This window comes from Pelodiscus sinensis, chromosome 2 (assembly GCF_052426305.1).
Source record: "Pelodiscus sinensis isolate ZL-2025 chromosome 2, ASM5242630v1, whole genome shotgun sequence".
NCBI lineage: Eukaryota > Metazoa > Chordata > Testudines > Trionychidae > Pelodiscus > Pelodiscus sinensis.
The window spans coordinates 142,100,927-142,120,656 of record NC_143053.1 but is presented as its reverse complement, the minus strand read 5'-3'; the positions used below and the strand labels follow the sequence as shown (position 1 = coordinate 142,120,656).

Here is a 19,730-nt window from a genome sequence, read left to right as displayed (position 1 = left end):
GCTATGACTTTAAACAGGGAGTCTATTCAGCCACGTGACCCCTGCAACTGGACCTCTAGCTGGCACCACTGTTACAATCACACCATGGAAACTCTGCCTTTAACCAGGGCTAGCTGGAACTCAGCATCAGGGCTGAGATCACACCTTTACACTTCTGTGATTGTTTGCTCGATTTTGTCATGTTTGTGTTTTTGAGATGTGTGGACAGTGGATTACTGATAGCGAGAGATTTAGATGGGGAAAAGTAGTGAATTATGCTTAAGGGGGTTTTCCTGTTTGTGTTGAGAGGCCAGCAAAAAAAAAGTTATTTAAAGAATCCCCTAATGAGGATGTGCCTGTGGCCTAGTATCTCTGGCAGGCAGACTGATTACAGGTAATGGTAGGATTAGAAATGTGAACAGTTTGTGGTGTGAGAAACCAGGAGTGAAACAATGAATGTAGCTGCTCCTTTTGAGTGTTGAGTGTCTTACAGTTGGCAGGTGATGGATTGGAAGGATTTATACTATTGTATGACCACCTCTTTAGAGGATAGTCTTGAATTCTCTGCTACTTCCAGGACAGTGGGACTGGTAGGGATGCATAGCTCATGGGAGTTGGTGGACCTTTGATGTCCTTCTCCATCTAGCCACAGTAGAAGGGTGGCTAATGAGAAAAGAACAACATAATTGTACAAAAAAGGAAGGAATCGTATGAGAGAAACAGAACCCTAAAGTGTGGGAGGCCCTGAGGTCTGAGACAACTAGCTGATGTGAATCAGTGGTATGTGGATTACAAGTGGCTTGAATTTGATTATGACTTTGCAGCCAGTCTCAGGGTATGTCTACACTACTGCGCTAATTCGAATTAACTTAGTTCGAAACGTTAATTCGAACTAACTTAGTTAATTCGAACTAAGCTAATTCGAACTAACGCATCTAGAACTAAAAACTAGTTCGAATTAGCGTTTTGCTAATTCGAACTAGCATGTCCACATTAAGTGGACCCTGAACTGGGGTTAAGGATGGCCGGAAGCAGTGCCGGCAGGGCATCAGATGAGGACTTAGAGCATGGAGCTGCTGCCTCAGGCTAGCTGAGGGCTGTGCTTAAAGGGACCCGACCCCCACCCCGGACAGACAGTTCTCAGGAGTGCCCCGCTTGCAAAGCAGTCCTGGCTTGGAATGCCCTGAGTGCCCACACTGGGCACATCACAGCACTCGGCCATCAGACCGGCTGCACTTGCCACAGACTGCCATCTGGGGAGAGGGGGCAATTTGGGGGCTGCAGGAGAGCTTCCACCCCCAGAAGCCCGCAGAGCCAGCCCAGTCCTCTCCATCGGGGGCTCGTAACCCATTCCTCCCTCACCACCTTCCACTTACCCTTCCCTAACCCCCCTTCCTGATATACAAAATAAAGAAAACGTGTGGTCAAAAATAGAATCTCTCTTTATTGAACAAAACTGGGGGAGACTGGGAAAAGGAGGTGGGAGAGGGGAAGAGAGAGGGTGGGAGAGGGGAGGGCAACTACAATGATCAGAGGTTTGGAAGAGGTCCCATATGAAGCTAAAGAGGCTAAAGAGACTGGGACTTTTCAGTTTAGAAAAGAGGAGACTGAGGGGGGATAGGATAGAGGTCTATAAAAGCATGAGTGGGGTGGAGAGAGTGCATCAAGAAAAGTTCTTCATTAGTTCCCATAATAGAAGGACTAGAGGACACCAAAGGAAAGGAATGGGTAGCAGGCTTCAAACTAGTAACAGAAAGTTGTTCTTTACAAAGAAGAGTCAACCTGTGGAACTCCTTGCTGCAGGAGGCTGTGAAGGTTAGAACTAGAACAGAGTTTAAAGAGAAGTGAGATCAAGTCATGGAGGTTGGGTCCATGGAGTGGTATTAGCCAGGGGGTAGGAGTGGTGTCCCTACCCAAAGTTTGTGGAAGGCTAGAGAGGGATGGCACAAGACAAATGGCTTGGTCACTGTCGTCGGTCCATCCCCTCCAGGGTCCCTAGAGTTGGCCGCTGTCGGTAGACAGGCTACTGAGCTAGATGGACCTTTGGTCTGACCCAGGATGGCCATTGTAAGCTCAGGGCTCAGGGTCGGGGGTCTCAGTGGACCACCTTGATTTTCATGCACTCCTGCTCCTGGGTGGCCAAGCTGGCAGCTCTCCTGCCCTAGCCGGCCACTTTCCTGTGCCTAGTGCAGAGGTCGTGGACGAGGTCCACGATGTCCGCACTAGACCAGGCGGGTGCCCGCCTCTTGCGGTCCCGGGCAAGCTCCCGGGAGCCGCCAGCCTGGTCCCGGGAAGAGGGGGAGGGCTGTGGGGCATCGGGTGGCCGGCTCGAGCCGTGCCAGGTGCAGGGTCTGCTGGCTGGGTGCTGGCAGGCTTGCACCTGGCATGGGCATCGTAGCCAGCCCGTGCCCCTTTAAGGGGTCCGGGGCCAGGAGGGGTGGCAGTATTGTTTCCCTGGTGTTGGCCATAGTGGCCACCAGGGAAAGCTGGGGAGGGCTAGCCTCCCACTAGTTCAAATTAAGGGGCTACACACCCCTTAATTCGAACTAGTAAGTTCGAACTAGGCTTAGTCCTCGTGGAATGAGGTTTACCTAGTTCAAACTAAGCGCTTCGCTAGTTCGAATTAAGTTGGAGCTAGCGGAGCGCTAGTGTAGCGCCTGTCAAAGTTAATTCGAACTAACATCTGTTAGTTCGAATTAACTTTGTAGTGTAGACATACCATGTGAGATCATTTTTTGGGAACCCAGTTCCATCTGTTCAGTGGTCACTAGTAAGTTGCCAATGGGGAGGAATAGTGTTGCCATGTGCAGGGAACATGGACTCTCAAAGAAGTGGGCAAGGTGGTAAGACTGAGAGGGCCTGGGTTCTTTGATCCCTGAGGTGACTGACAAGGGACTGATAAGGTGACTAGAAATTTTCAAGAATGTTTAAACCAGGAATCAGTTGTTTTATCTTAGCAGTGGGTGAAGCCAACAGAACTATTCATCAGGAACTTGAGTTGTCAGGATAAGGATCATAATGATTAACAGAGCTTAAGGGAATAAGGGCCTCATCACCTTTAGTAGACTTTTAGCCATTAATATTTATTGAAATATTGGAGGCAGCTGGAGAACTTTGTGTCACAACTTGTGATTTGGACTTGTGCCCTTCTGAGGTACTGAAGGTCAAGGGAAGTACTGGGTCATTTTCTGGTGGAGACTAAAGACAGTAACCAGCCTATTGCTTTGAAGGAGCGTTAGTGCAGCCTCTCTTCAAGAGGTCAGCCCTTGTTGATGACAATCAGTCCAGCTATCATTTCTTCCATTTTTGAGTAAGATTGTGAATAAGGCTAACATCCGATAGCACCTCACAGTATCTCGGCATACCATTGGCTCCTGGCCAGAAGGTTGCCACCTTTCCTTTCAGAAGCAGACTGTGCCACTGTTATCTGTTTGTTGGTCACCTCAGGATTAGACCATTGTAACAAGCTCCACATGAGGCTACACTTTAAAACTGTGTGGAAATGGAAGCTGGTGCAAAATGCTTTAGTTTGCTGAGTAGGACATCTCATTGGGAACACAACAACATAGTGCTCCAAGACCTGCACTGTCTGTCTATTGATTTCTGATAGAGTCTAAGTTGTTGCCATGACCTAAAAAGTCCTCAGTGAGGTGATACATGCCTAACTGAGACCACCCGCCTACCCATGCCACACTGCCACAGCTGAGATCAATAGTGATCTTTTCCCCTTGTGATTAAACAGAAGAGGCTTTCAGCAGGACATTGTTTGTTTGTGAGTGACCCTGGAACACTAAAATTTATCTTTCCTCAGTTCTTCTTGGCCCTATATAATCCAGATTTGGTGATCTCCCCCCCACATTGGGCACATAGCAAAAAACATTTATTTCCTAGGGGTTCTGAAGATGGTTAAGGGTATGTTTCCAGAGAGAATGGAGGGAACTTTATAGCTTATTATGGGCTGGGTAAGCTAAATAAATTTCTTCCTTTTTTAATTGAAAGGGGAGATTGTTGTTTGGTTTTAATGCTCCTGGATGTATTATACTGCTGTGTAAAATGATTGTCAGTGAACCTAGAGCTCTTGTAGAAGTCTGTCTGGCTGTCAATCTGGCACCTTTCACAAGTAGTAAAAGCTAAGAGAAAATGTATACTAATTAACGTATACAATGCTCTATACCATTGACTGCTTAGGATTGACAACAATGGAAACTGAGCTCCTCTATCCTCAAAATAAGTACGGCACAGTTGCTGGCACATTGAAAAAGTAAATTCCAATTCTAGAAATTGTTCTAGCCATAATCCTTGTTACCTCCAATCTCTCTAAAACCTGAATGCAGTTTTTAAGGGTGCCCTCTTTTCCTGAGCACTGGGAATGGGGAATCATAAGAATGGCTATACTGGGTCAGACCAAAGGTCCATATAGCCCGGTATCCTGTTTTCCGACAATGGCCAATACTAGATGCCGCAGAAGGAATGAACAGAAGAGATAATCATCAAGTGATCCCTCTTCTGTTACCCATTTCCAGCCACTGACAAAGGCAAGGGATACTATTCCTACCAATCATGGCTAATAAGTATTGATGGACCTAACCTCCATGAATTTATCTAGTTCTAGCCCAGGAGTTCCACAGGTTGGCTGTGCACTGCATGAAGAAAAACTTCCTTTAGTTTGTTTAAAACCTGCTACCTATTCATTTCATTTAGTGACCCCTAGTTCTTATGTTTTGGGAACAAATAAGTTTTTCTTATTCACTTTCTCAATGCCCATCATGATTTTATAGACTTCTATCATATCCTCTCTTAGTCTTCGCTTTTCTAAAAGTCCCAGTCTTTTAAATCTCTCATCATATGGCATGTGTTCCAAAACCCTAATAATTTTTGTTGCCCTTTTATGAAGCTTTTCCAGTGCCAATACATCTTTTCTGAGATGAGGCGACCACATCTGTACACAGCATCCCAGATGTGGGCGTACCTGTAGCCAGACACAAACCCCATCTTGTTTTTCCACGAACCCCATCTTGTCCCCCTCTCCCCCAGAGAGCAAGAGAAAGGCAGTCAGCCTTTGATGCCCTGGGAACGCAGGTGTGCTGCCTGTCCCTGACTCTACCATAAACAGAAACCAGACAGTAAATGGACTAGCTGACGACCCGGGGCCTCCCGTCGCCCTGATGGCTAGTACCAGTAATTGACACACCTGCACTGTCCCAGGAGAGGAATCTTCGCCCATCACATACCAGAGGTGCCCATTGTCTGCATTTTCCCAGGTGTAAATTATGCTTTGCACCCTTCGTGGGAAACTTGGCGTTCAAAGCCATTTTTCCTAATTGGCCACTTGAGACCAGGAAGAAGCCTACCTGACCCAAGGGGTATAAAAAGAGGTTCAGCAGCCCACCCCATTTGAGCTCCAATCATCTATACCTGCTGGCAGGTATTGATTGTCTCCAGAGGTCTGTGGGACGCCCAACCTCGCCCTACTTCTTCCCGAGGGATTGAGAGAAAGACGCTGGCCACGCCAAGTCTGGAACGCAGGGGTGAGAATATACCTGCTATGTGTCTATTTTGCATGCATTTAATAAGAGCTCAGAGAACCAAAAGGGTTGCATGGTACCTATAAGTGACTTATTAGTGTAATTTCTGTCCTGTCCTTTGTAGTGGCTGTGTTATCTGTAACACAGTAGTAGCATTTAACAACTAAGTTTACCCTGTAACAATAAAATAGTAACTGTTTAAGCTTTAACCTGACTCCTTCAGTTGCTGTAACAGAACCAAGCACAATTTAAAAGAACTTCAGCCGGTCCTAAGGGACTCACTGCCCTGACCGTCGGCTGACAGTACTGTGGATTGATATAGAGGCAGTAAGATATTCTCTGATTTATACTATATCCCCTTTTTAAATGATTCCTAATATTCTGTTTGCTTTTTTGACTGCCACTGTACATTGAGTGGATATTTTCAGAGCACTATCCACAGTGATTCCAAGATCTCTCTCTTGAGTGATAATAGCTAAATTAGACACCATCATTTTGTATGTATAGTTGGGATTATTTTTTCAATGTGCATTACTTTGCATATATCAACATTAAAATTCATTTGCCATTCTGTCATTTTATCAAGTCATTATCAGATGGTAACACTTTTGATCACTATTACCCGGGCTGCATTCAAGTAGGCAATGTAGAAATAAATCTCTAACTCAGATCCATCCTCTGAGATATTCATTCTGTCCCAAAGTAAAGCAATAAACCATCAATGGCAAAATTAATAATGTGGGCTTTGGTGCAGTCTGTTCTGTTTATCTGTAAGCTTCCTGAGACTTACCTACTCCCTTCAGGGTAGGATGGATAGAACTCCAAACGCCCACACTGCCTTTTCTCAGTCTTTGACCAATGGCAAACTCAAGATGAAGTAGTGGGATGCCTTCCAGTACAAGCAAAATGAGAAAAGGGATCATGAAGGCTCCTGAAATAAAAATAAAGAAAATTATTTCATGTGTGAAATATGATAATGAAGCAGGGATTTCAGTTTTACACAGGAATGGCTTTGTGATATGGAAATTACAGCAGATGGAAAATTAGAAATAAAAGTCTTCACAGAGAGCACTTTTCTCTGAACAGTCAAGGGCATCGGTGGAGCAGGGGTTGGAGCAGAGCAAGGGAAGGATCTTAAGGGAAGGAGTGGAGTGGGACAGGGTGGGGGCAAAGCAGGGGCACAAAGAGGTGGTGTAGGGTCGGGGCATGGAATAGAGGCTGGTTTCAAGCCACACAGTGCTCTTCTTCAGTTCTGTGAAAGGACCAGCCAGCATCACAGCAAAATGTACTGAAGAGCCTTCTAGGGCTCCGAAGCTTGTCTCATCCACCAACAGAAGTTGGTCAGATAAAATATATTACCTCACCCAGATTGTCTATCGTGGGACTGAAACATGTACAACTACATGGCATGATTTAAGCATATTCACTATCCTATCTATATTGTATAGATTCGGTATGGAAATAAAAGAGACTCATAGTAGATAAAAATGTGTAAATACAAACTGATATTGGAGCTATGGGGAAACACTGTCCATATTAGCCCAGACATACTGATATGCAAACACCGTTATAAATCCTTGACTATCAAAGGGCAGATTACAATACAGGTTGGACCTCCCTTGTCCGGCACCCTCAGGACCTGACCCGTCCCAAATGAGGGAATGTGCCGGGACAGGAGAGGTCCCCTGTCACTAGCTTCCCAGGACAGTCCAGCTCCACTGCCACTGGGCTCCAGACTGCAGGGCTTGGACTTATGTTCCAGCCCACTGGGGCTTTCTGGGGACAGAGCTCCCCAGGCGCTGTGGCCCCACTTCTCCCCTGCCTGACTGGAAATCCCTGGGGATGGGGTTTGCTGGCTGCCCCACTTTTGCTGCTGACTGTCTCGCTGATGCCCTACCCAGCCAGGGCTCCCTGGGAACGGGGCTCACCAGTCCCAGGGCTCCCAGCTGGTTCGCACTCCTGGGCACCAGGGCTCTCTGATCTAGAGACCTGAATTTTGGAGGTTCCACCTGTATACACTCTTGAGCTCATGTGCCACCCGTATTCTTTCATTTTAGGCAGCTTTTTCTTCAAAAGTGAAGGATTTCTCTTCTCTTTCTGCCAAGAAACATTAGCGAAGACAAGAAGAGGTTCTAGAAATATGTCAGACAAAAAATAAAAATCAGAGATGGTGTGGGTCCACTACTCGGGGTGGAAAGGTGAGCTTCTAATGGAAGATGATGATAATGCAGAGTTATTCAACGTCTACTTTGCTTCAGTCATCTCACAAAACATAACCTGTGACTGGACAACTAGCTAAGTTATCGTAGATAAAAAGGGGAAGGGATGCAGATCACATGGCTCTCAGCTTCCTACTTCAACAAGATACACAACTAAACCTCCACAAAAACACAAGTAAAAATGTTTCTCTGGCCTAGGAGAAATTGCTCTAGAAAGGAAACCAAGCCAGCATTGATTTAAATCTTGCTTGTTCTACCAACTGATAATAGGGATTGTCAAATTGGAAATGATTCAGGAAAAAATGTGCAGGAACGGTTCAAGGTCTGGAAAGCCAATTTTATAATGAGAGACTTAGAATTCAGTCTATTTAGTTTATCCGAGAGAAGATTAAAAGGAGAGTTGATTACAGTGTATCTACATGGAGTAGAGATTTCTAATAGTAGAGGGTTCTTTAGGTAGCTGTTAAAAACATCATAGGATTCAATGGGTGGAAGTTGAAGGTTGGAAATAACGTGGATTCAGGCAAAACACCATTCCTGTTTCACTCCTTCTCTCTCTGCAACCCATCTGGGGAATTTTGTAGCTGGGAGAACAGGGACTATGCTGTGTATAGGTTCCATGTGGGAGGTAAATAAGGGAATAATTTTAACCCTCACCCTTTTATAGATGTGCATAATAACTAAATAACTTGGCTATTTATTTGTATGCATGTGCACAAATGTATCTATGATAAGTAGATTGGCTTTGCACTTTGTAATTTTTACAACATAAAGTCCTTAATGAGGAACTGGACTTTAATCCCCATTTTAGTGTTATAGTACAAAATGATAAAATTGGTTTTGATGACATATGGATAACTATTCCTTTTAATTTAAGTAGATTTAGAAATCATTGTATTGCCTTCACTTAATTTCCAATAAATATCATATGCAAAATTTAGTCTAAAATGCTTTTATACACAATAATTACTTATGGTGTTTGGGTGAACTGTGGTTGAGCTCTACAGCTGAGGTACTGCACTATATTGACTTTTGACATGGCACCATCTCTGGCAAAATGACAGTAAATCTGATAAGAGTGTCACAACAATCAACAAATTCTGTACCACAGAGCAGCAAGGTTTGCTGTAGACTTATGGTAATTGCATACTTAGGACATTTTACTAGGGTTGTCAGCTTAAACATTACATCCTGTTTTTCACAGTGCCCTGTCATGGATAAAACATAAATGTTTAACAGTCAATTAGATGACATTTCCCAATAAAGATTAACTAAACACAATCTAATGTCAGAAATATCTACCAAATGAAAGTGAATTTCATCCCGACTATAACAAGGAATCCTGTGGCACCTTAGAGACTAACAGATGTACTAGGGCATAAGCTTTCATGGCTAAAACCCACTTCATCTGATGAACTGAAGTGGAACTTACAGAGGCAGGAGTATACATAAGGGAGAAGATGCTTGTGTTAATGAAGCTAATCAAGTCAGGGTGGAAGTGGGTAATTCACAGCATTTGATATGGAAATGTGTCAGTCCATCTGTTTGTTCAAGAACTCCTCTTAAACGGTAAGAGCTTGGACCATCATATGCAGTTTCCAATGCTATGAATGACCAACTTGCACCCTGACTTGATTAGCTTCATTAACACAAGCAAGTTCTTCATTATGTATACTCCTGCTTCTGTGACTTCTACTCCCACTTCATCTGATGAATTGGTTTTAGCAACAAAAGCTTATGCCCTAATAAGTCTCTAAGGCTATCTCTAAACTACATTCCTCTTCCGAAAGAGGCATGTAAATGAGCCTGATTGAAAATGCAAATGAAGCACAGATTTACAAATCTTGCACTTCATTTGCTTACTCACATGAGAGTGATTTTTCGAAAAAGGGTTTTTCAAAAAAGAAACCGCAGTCTAGACGGGGTTCTTTTGAGAAAAAAAAAAGTTTTTCGAAAGAACGCGTGCACCTCATTTTTTCAGGATAACTGAGAGCTGAATGGAATATATATAATTTATTAGTAGGATTTTTTTTAAGTGTTCAACATTGGCCTAACTATTCACAGTGAAATCAATGGTAAATCTTAGTTTATGATAATCCCACTTTATAAAAATAATTATATGGAAAAAAAAGTTAAGACATCAAGGGTATGTCTACATTGCAACACTATTTCAGGATACCAGAGTATCCCAAAATAGCTATCCCATGTCTTCACAGCAAGTCCGTTATTTCAGGCTCAATATTCTGATGTCCCTGTAAACGTCATTCTACAAGGAGTAAGAGATGTTTCGGAGTAGTGCTTTATTTCGAAATTTGGAGCTGTGTAGACAGTGCCAAATGACAAAATAAGTTATTTTGAAATAGCATCAAAATAAGATACACAATTTTCATAGCTCAAACTACATATCTTATTTCAAGTTACAGTACAGTGCAGATGCACCTTAATGTTGCAAAGTCAAGCACTCAAAGGTTAGGAAATATTAAGCAACTAATTAACATTACCTATGCAAACTTGATTCTTCTTCTTTGTATGTATGACTTATACCATCTTTAATAACTGGATATTTTTCTTGGGATTTCTGCCTCATTCGGTGCACTAAATGGGCTGCATGATTATCTAATCAGTTTTTTAACATCATTGTTTCATGTGTGGCATATAATAGGCAAGGATCACATACTCTTTCCTCCACCTGGAGAACTGCTTTGCATAACTCCCCTGTTTGCTACTCCTGTTTGCTAGCTCCTCTGGTCACATAGGAACTGGCTTACCCTGAGTTACCCTCTCTCCCTGGTCAAGGGATCCTTAAATAGTTAGGGATCAAAGGAGAGCAGAGCAGAGCCTTAGTATTATGCTTTCACCCTGGCCCAGCAGGACTGCTTGGCTCAACACACATCCCCTAATAGAGAACACACTATAATCTTCATTCAAATAATCACATTTTTTGAGGAATATGGGATCTTTTGAAAAAGGGGTTTTGTTTTTTTTTTCAAAAGAACCACGTCTAGACTGCGGTTTCACTTTTGAAATACCCTTTTTTGAAAGATCGCTGTGACGCAATTATGCAAATGAAGCACGGGATATTTAAATCCCTGTTTCATTTGCACTTTCAATTTGCCTAATTTACATCCCTCTCTCGACAGAAGGATGTAGTTTAGACATACCCATAGTAAGCAAACAGACGGACAAAACACCTCACAGACAAGCTTGGACAAAGATAACAGTCTCTCCTCCTCCATCTGGAGAGCTCCCTCATAAAACTACATTTTGCTGCTCTTATTAATGAAATTTATCTTCACAACATCCCATTGGGGTAGAAAGGGGCTATTAGCTCCATTTTACAGATAAGAAGAGGCACAGGGATTAAGATCAAAATTGCCAAGTGCTTACTAATATTGGATACTTGCACCTCCTCTTGGCTGGAAACAGCAAATCAGAGCCAAAGAGAACCGCGAGGCTCCGTGGCCATGGACTCTTCTGGTAAACAAAGCCGCATTGGCCTGCTAGTGGCTTTCCAAAAGCAGGACTGTTGCCCACTTTGAGAAACACTGTCATAATCAATATGCAACCGGAAGCTGAATTAAGACATCAAAGTATTTCCTAACTCCTTCTTTTAATGTATTTTTTCTTTTAAATTTTCCTACAATTTTGGAAAAGCCTACTGGAAAAAAAAAGAATTCCCCGGGGCAGCCTGCATATTCAACCCCGCAACCACAGCCCTAGCCCAGAGCAATGATTTAAATGAAGAAAAACAAAAATTAGTTGAGTTAAGAGCTCAAGCAATGCTGGGTAAATCTTCTAGTAGGTTATAAACAGGTTTGACATCTTTAGAAATACAGATTTCTATCACTTGAGCTAATGAAGTAACTGGTTGCAGTAATAGGCTATTATCCTTTGTGTGGTCCATCCACTAGAGGGAGTTAAAATACCCATTTTTCACAGCTATTTTCATAGGAATCTTGAAGTTTGGGAATTCTAGGTTATGGAAAGGAGTCTGCTCTAATGGACAGAGATGCTTTTTTCCATATTCTCTAGTTCCCTTCTCTCTCTGCCTCCCAGTATGTACTCAACCCTGCCAATCTGGCTATGTCTAGACTACATCCCTCATTTTTTGATGTTTACAGGAGTTTTCGAAAAAGTGCCCCATTTTCGAAAGAACCGCATCTAGATAGCAGTTTCAATTCTGAAATAATGCTTTTTCAAAAGAGTGCCATTAAGTGATTATGCAAATGAAGCGTTTTCATTTGCACTTTCAAAGTGCTTCATTTACATCCCTCTGCTGACAGAGGGATGTAGTCTAGACATAGCTTCTGTGTCCCTACCTTTCCACCCTCATAGCTCATCTGCCCCATTTCTCCGTTGAAGCCTGTTTCTGTTTCTCTCTTCCCCTCTCCGTCACACCATTAAATTCAAGTCAAAGTTTCCCTCTTTCTGCCTGGACACCAGTGCAGGAAGCATTGAGACCATAATAGAGACTGTCTCTATTCTCTTCATTCTGATGCTAGGAGAAGCAATTGCAGGAAAATTCCTGAACAGCTTCTGCAGTCCTGGCCCGGAATATGCTCAATTGCTTTGTTGGAATGGCTTATGCTTAACCTGATGACAGGTAGGTGCTTGGTAGGGTTGGAGAACGCTCAGTGGAGCTGGAATCTTTGGAGAATAATGTTTCCAGACTCTAACAAACATCTTCTGAGCCTGTCAGCAATGAGATTTTTTTTAAATGCTTATAACCCAGTGAAATTCCAGGGAATTCCTGATGTAAAACATAAAAATGGTTTCAGGGATGTATTAATAGTAACTTTCATAGGTACCACAAGGGAAGTAACTATCACACTCTACTTGACATCGGTGAAGCCTCATCTGGAGAACTGTGTTCAGTTGTGGGCACTACATTTTAAGAAAGATGTGGATAAACTAGAGAGAATCCAGAAGAGAGCAATAAAAATTATAAAACATTTAGAAAACCTCGCTGTGAAGAGAAGTTAAAAAAAATTGGGATGGTTAGTCTAAAGCATTGGTTTTCAAATTGTGGGGCATACCCCCAGGGAGGGGAAATGCAATGACATTCTCAGAGGGTCAGTAAGTAGCGTGGAGTAGAGGAGCTTCTAAGTCAGCTGCTTCCTGCAGGCTGGGTCTGGTGATTCTGCTGCTATCTCCTGACAGGACATTTTGTCCTGGCTTGCTTGGGGCAGAGGGATGGGCCTGGGGAGGAGAGTTGCTCAAATTCAGATTAGGCAAGACAGCATGCACACTGCAGGGGCATCACATTTGGGGGGAGTGGTAGGGGTCCCTGTGGTTGTAGCCTCAGGGTGTTAGAAAAGCAGTAGTGCAGAGGAGGTGTGCCTCCCGTGCAGCTCTAAGTGGTTTTGCTCCACTCAACAGCAGGGCGAGAGGGGGGAGGGGAAGAGGGGCAGCTGGGCACCTGGTACCTGCTTTTGACAGAAGTTTTCAGTGCACAGGAAGGCAATAAGTGAACCAGAGATGCCCCTGTCCACCCACCTCCCACAGGCACCCAGCACCAACTTCCTACCATCCTCAGGCACTCACTACTCTCTGAATCCTCTCAGGCAAACACAAATCCTCACCCCTACCTCCTGCTCTCCTAGGCATCATCACTTTAGCTGGCTGGGTTATGTCTCTTTGTTTTCCCATATTGGTGGGGGCAGGAAGAGTGCACATGGAATTTAAATCTCTGTTGGGGAGAGATACACAGCAAAAGAACATTTGGGAATTTCTGGTTTAAGGAAGAGAAGTCTGAGGGGAGCTAGGATAAATCTTCTAATATGTATGAAGTGATTATAAAGAGGCTGGTTCTCCATGTTCACCAAACAGGTAATTTGCGGCAAAGATTATTTAAATTATATTAGTAAATCTTTTAATCTCTAAGGACACTTAAGCACTAGACTAGGCCACCTGGATCGGTTGTGCAATTCCCATCGCTAGAAGTTTTTATGAACGGATTAGGCAAACTCCTATCAGGAATGGTCTAAGTATTCATAATTCTGCTTTCACAGTCTAGATGACCTCATGAGGGCCATTCCAGTATCATATTCCTATGATTCTAGGCTTTCAGGATAAGTGTAGTAATAAAACAGACTTGTCTTTTTCTGCATGGAAGAGCATTGAAAGTATGAAACTCCTTACAGAAAAAAATCTCAAGACAAAAGCATAAAAGGATCTAATTATTTGAAGTTGAAGGATGACAAATTCTAGTATAATGTAGGGTGTAAATTTTAATAGAAAGGGTAACTTGTTTACCAAAGTATGTGTGGATTCTCGATCACACGGATTCTTTAAAGCAAGAAACCATGTTTTTCTACAAGATATATGCACTAACTCAACCAGAAATTAAGGTGTGTCTATAATACAAGGCTATTTCAGGATACTGGAAATATCCCAAATAGCTACCCTGCATCTAGACAAGCTGACCATTATTTCAAAATATATTTCAAAATAATGGGCACGTATTTCACTATCCCGGTAAACCTCATTGCATGAGGGATAAGAGATGGCTCGAAATTGGGCTTTATTTTGAAATTTGGCACCGTGTAGATGCACCAAATTTCAAAACAGGCTATTTCAAAATAAAATCGAAGTAAGATACGCAATTTGCATATTGCTGATGGCTTATTTCGAGTTTAAGGTGCAGTGTAGATGTCCCCTTATAGGCTCATTGCATGAATTACTGGGTAAAAATTCTGTGGCTTAGTTTTAATTGTGGTTCTTCTTTCAACTTCTTAATTATAAAGTTTTCACCATAGTTTATAGTAACCAGATACATGTAATAAGACAGGCATAAAATATAATAAAAAATGGATTTGCTCTTACTATCCAAGTGTTTGGCTGGTTATGTTTAGATTTTTTTTTAAAAATCTTCTTTTTTGGGTTCTTCAGCTTCTGCTATCATGGGAAGGCTTCTGTGAATCATTAGATTTTTGTGCAACAATATGGAAACAAAAAAGTCAGAAGTCATTCTACTTTCCTCTGGCATGTTGTTCCATGTGTCAGGATCCTGCATCCAACATGCATTGCCTCTGGACACTGAACTTTCCACTGTTGACTCAGATAGTTTCTGGCATGGGCGATAGGTATCAGAGGCACAGAAAGGGAGTTGTCTTCCCAAACTTCCTGAGAAGGCCCTGCACATGAACTACTTATACGGCGCTCCTGCATGCTCCCAGAGGTTGCGACAGGAAGGCTAGGGGGGTCACAGTGTCCCCCTGGGGCTGCTCTGGCTGCCCAGTGCTGGAGCTGATGGCTTAGCTGAAGGGGGGCGCTTCATGGGCAGGAGAGCTGGCCAGGTGGTGTGACCTGAGGAAGCTGGGGCCGTGCTGCCCACTTGACTCTGGCACTCCAGGAGTAGATGGGGCCTTGCTGTCTCCCCAGCTCTCCAATGTTCCTGGATTGGTGATCTGGGGCCACGCCGCCAGGCCTCTCATGCTCCACGGCTGGGGCTAAGTTGCCTGGCAACTCTGGGCTTCAGGTCTGGGAAACAGGGGCCAACATGCACAATGGGAGGGGAGTCCCAGGGGCCAGTGGGTTCAGAAAGGGTGAGGCTTCAGATGGAAGGGGCAAGGCTGGGAGAGCTGCTTTCCCAAGCTAGGAGTTTACCCACCACCCATGGTTTCTGGGTTTAGTTCTTGTCCAGCTGCTTTGTGCAGTTTAGATACCACAAAGCAACCAGAAACCTGTCCCAAAGAGACACAGAGAAAACTGGGTGAGGTAATCTCTTTTACTGACCCAGCTGCATTTGGTGAGAGAGACAGGTTTTCAAGCGACATACAGCTCTCCTTCAGGGGCGTCTCAGGAATTGCCTTGAGCAGAAGGCTCAGCTGGCATAAAACTAGCATAGATTGTTCTATGCCAGGTCCTCTCTCCACCCATACTGGGTGAGGAGGAACCGTACCAAACAGAGGGTGAGGCAGAGCACAATTCTCATCCTGATCCCCAGCAGCACAGGAGTCTTGGAGCAGCTGGTAGGTTGGCCTAAATTATGCTGGGCTCATGCTTTCCTCTCCACATACACTTGGGTCAGTCAAGGATGGAGCATTCCGAGATTCATGAAGGGAGAGACAATCTTTCAGGGATCCTGTTCACAGGCTGCTACACTCCTTAAAGATCAGGGCCAGGAGCTTGAATTAGATCCAGTATTGAATACACTCCTGTCTGAGCACTGTGTGTTTTGCATATGCACTAGGTGTGCCTTGTCTCATCCTGGCATCAGCACCGTGTGCTTAGTACATGGACTAAATATGCCTGTTCTAGGCTCTCTACTCTGGTCTTGGTACTAAGTGCCTATTCCAAGCCCTGTGCATGCCTGATTGAGACCTTTTCTGTGAGGCCTATTGTCTATCCCAGCCAATAAATAATTTGTCCAGACTGGGACTCTTGAGCTTGGCCTTGGCCTCTCTGGTGCCACTTTCAATGTGGCATGAGGTGGGGGGGGGGACTAATACAGTCATACTGAGCCCATCCAAATTGTCATTGATATGTAAATAGAACTGGGGATATACCTGTGGGTCCTGATCTACACTAGGGAGTTATTTCGAAATAACCTTCCTCCCTTATTTCAAAATAATAAGTGGAGTGTCCACATTACCAAACCCGTTATTTCAAAATAACAGGCTGGTTATTTTGAAATCTGTGCTTCTGCTTTCCTTGGGGAATAAGCTTATTTTGAAATAGTTATTTTGGGAATTATTAGTTCAAATTTAGTTATTTTGGAAACATTTCCTAGTGTAGACATGCCCTAGGTTGCTGAATTTCCTTCAGAATTACACACTCACTACTCACACTGTCAAAAGGAGCCCAGATGCCAGGCAAAAGATGGGTTGCAAATACTAATATACACAGGATGGGAAACTCCAGAGAAAAGGATTTGAACTTTTAGCATACAACAAATAAGATTAACACCTCTAATCTACTACATTATTCAGACAGTAGTGCTCACTGAGGAGTTTCTGAGGAAGCAATAGCTCTCAGAGATGTAAACTGCATGTGAGCAAAAGTGCTGAAGCTTTTAGCGTGCAATAATTTTTAAATAGTTCTAGACTGGCTCTTGGTAGCCTTCAATAGCTAATGTCAGGGGGAGTTATAAGGGTCCGACCCTTGGAGTGTCCTTAGTTTTGCATCTAAAATGTTATAAGCAGCTCATTTTAGGGAGGGCTGTGTCTCAGGAATCCCTTAACGAAATGATCCTCCATTTGCACCATACACTGTATTCCCGGCCCTGTTGTGGCATAGTAAATTGTGAGACTATCTCTGTATCAACATGTGTTTTAGAACAATTTGAATATTAAAAATAGCCCTTGATGGGGGGAGGGGTATTACCTGAAGAATTCCTGGATCATATGACACCAGACTTGAACCATAGTTGAGCCTGGCCCACATGAGGCTTAGCAATTTTCAAAACATTTTAGTATGCATAATAATATTAGATTACTTTTGGTATACTGACACTTTTATCGAGAAACTTTGTTTTTGGAGCAAAATTTTTAAAAGGCACCCATTTACACAGCACCGGCCTCTATGGAGCAGAACGCAGGAAGACAATAGTTAGCATACATGCTCGGAAAGCTACTCAGGGTAGGACTTAATTTTTTTAGTAGATGGGTGTGGCTCAAGTTCAATAGCCGCAGTATGTCACCTTGAACCAACCAGTAACTCTGATAGCGTGTTATTTACAAGCAAGCTTGTTTGCTGCAGGGTCTCAGTCCAGCTACACAGATGCTATGGCATACCATCAAAGCATGATTCACACTATAGAGCCAATCTTCTCCTTGAAAAACTTTTTAAACAGTTTCTTTCCCAAAAGAGCTGTGGGTGCCCACTACAAACTGCGATCACAACCAACCAGGTATTATTGTTGTGGGGAATATCAGAATCACAGGTCAACCCCAGATTTGTGCAAAAATGTGATAATTGTAAAAACTTGATGTTAGTGATGGTGATAGCATTCAGGCCTGCAGATTTGCCTGAGATGGAATTTTGGGTTTTGTTTGCCCCTTTGAATTATGATGTTCGTATATCCTTACTAACATTTGTGAACAAGAACAAAGACACTGTATGTTTCTTCTGCTTAGCTAGGTGAGGTTTTTAATATAATGAGAAAATAGAAAGTATTATTGGAGATGGTGGGAGTTTGATATATGATTGTATAACTCCTTTCCTGAGACAATGTCAAGCAACCAGTTGGGAGGAATAAGGGTGATGGGGAAAGGTATAAGAAACCCTAACAAACAAAGAAAAAGGTGGCCTCAGGGAGGACACAACCTCACTCCCTACCCCTTCAGTGGGGTAGAAAAGAAGTGGTACCAGAGCCCCCCGACTCATGACCATCCAAACCAGAACATGATTGTAAGTTGTAAAGGGTGGTGCCAAGGGTGTGCACTGCAGGTATAATTAAGCCTGCAAAGAAAGAGGTGGGGAAAACCTCTGCTATACAGAACTGTTGTTTATGCTTAGTTGATAACCCCAATAAACATGGCATTGCCTGCACTTCGGACTCTGGCCTTCTGTTTTCTGTCTGTGTGACTACAACCAAGGGAGGGCAAAGGGAAGCCCTAACAACTGATATAATATTTTCAAGAGAATGTATATCAGGAACCTCACATTTGGATCATTATCCTGAAACTGAGATAAAGTAAATTACAAGGCAATCTGCAGATTCATGTGGATGTTGGAGAACTTAGAAATTTTGTCTGTTAAACTGTTCCCAACCTTAATTCCAGAGGTGCTGCTACTCTACTGTCATAATTTATATTTTCCCTGAAATCATAGATACATCATATATCAGTCCAAAGCTAGTTACAATCTTTAAGCTGTAAACTCCTGGAGATGTGTTACATACGGTCTTTCCCTCAGCCACTCTCAGAACCATGCCCTTGAAATGCAGTTTGTTTGGATCAATTTCTGTGTTCAAAAATACATACTACATATGAAAATATATTTAACATATTTTAAAATGAATGTGAAATTACAGTAGTTTAGTCTCATCTTACCAGAGAACTATTTATCTTAAGAGGCTTCCTAAAATATCTGAGTACATATTGACACCTCTTTTATTTAAAAATAATCTCCATCAAATAAGTGATTTTTATCAGTCTCTTGAGCTTGTGCTAAAAATAGTTTACTGAGTATATGTTACTGCAATACGTGTTAAGTAAAAAATTGCATTTATATTATTTCTAATATATCTATTTTAATATGAAAAACAGAACATTTATGTACTGTTACCTATAAGCAATATATCTGATCAAGCATGGGTTCCAAAAGACAAAATATTTTTCTTGAATTGCCAATATATCCAAAATAGATTTCCTTACAAAGCTAATGGAAACATTCATTTTATAAGCTATGAACAAGGAAATGAACACAGAATTTGTGGACAATATTACTGCAGTACGGGATGTAACATTCAGTATACACAAACGTCACCAGATGAGAAAAGAAGCTGATATTCTGTTCCCCAAATAAATAATTAAAAACATACCTCCTCCGTGGCTCTGGCAGAGATAAGGAAATCGCCATACATTTCCTAATCCCACACAAAATCCTATACAGGTTAGCATGTACTGAGCCTTGTTATCCCATTTTGGTCTCGAATCGGCCTCTTCTTTCTCAAGATATTCTAGTTGTTCATGGGAAGGTATCCTATTCTCCAGGTCTGGGTTGGGTAGCTGAAGTTTCACCATGATATACCTCTTTGGGAAGAAATTACTACCTTAGAAAAGATTTAAGGGAACAAGTGGCTGGTTATAGATTTGGACAAAATGGGAGTGTTTAATGCTGTCTTCAACTATATATAGTGAACCTTTGGCACTCAACTTGAAAGTGCAGACTTGCGACAAAAAGAAGCGTCAGCAAATCGTTTGATTAACCAAGTCAGCTGTGATACTTATTAATGTCTTATCTGCCAAGGCTCCACTGAATCCTTTGTTCTGTTAGTTCAAAACATCATTACCAGTTACTGCCATTCAAGGGGTAATTTGCCTTAAAAGTCCTACTTACC

At 42.7% G+C, this 19,730-nt stretch overlaps 1 protein-coding gene across 1 annotated transcript in view; it reads right to left on the bottom strand.

Annotated features, from left to right (window-relative positions):
• SLC6A19 (solute carrier family 6 member 19) overlaps nt 1-19,507 on the bottom strand; it is a 46,324-nt gene extending 26,817 nt beyond the window's left edge. The window contains exons 1-2 of the mRNA XM_006137063.5: nt 19,212-19,507; nt 6,295-6,435 (exon numbers count right to left, since the gene is read on the bottom strand). Coding sequence (XP_006137125.1) covers nt 6,295-6,435; nt 19,212-19,413 — 343 coding nt within the window. The 5' untranslated portion in view covers nt 19,414-19,507. The remainder of the gene's footprint in view (nt 1-6,294; nt 6,436-19,211) is intronic.
• Nucleotides 19,508-19,730: the final 223 nt, after the last annotated feature.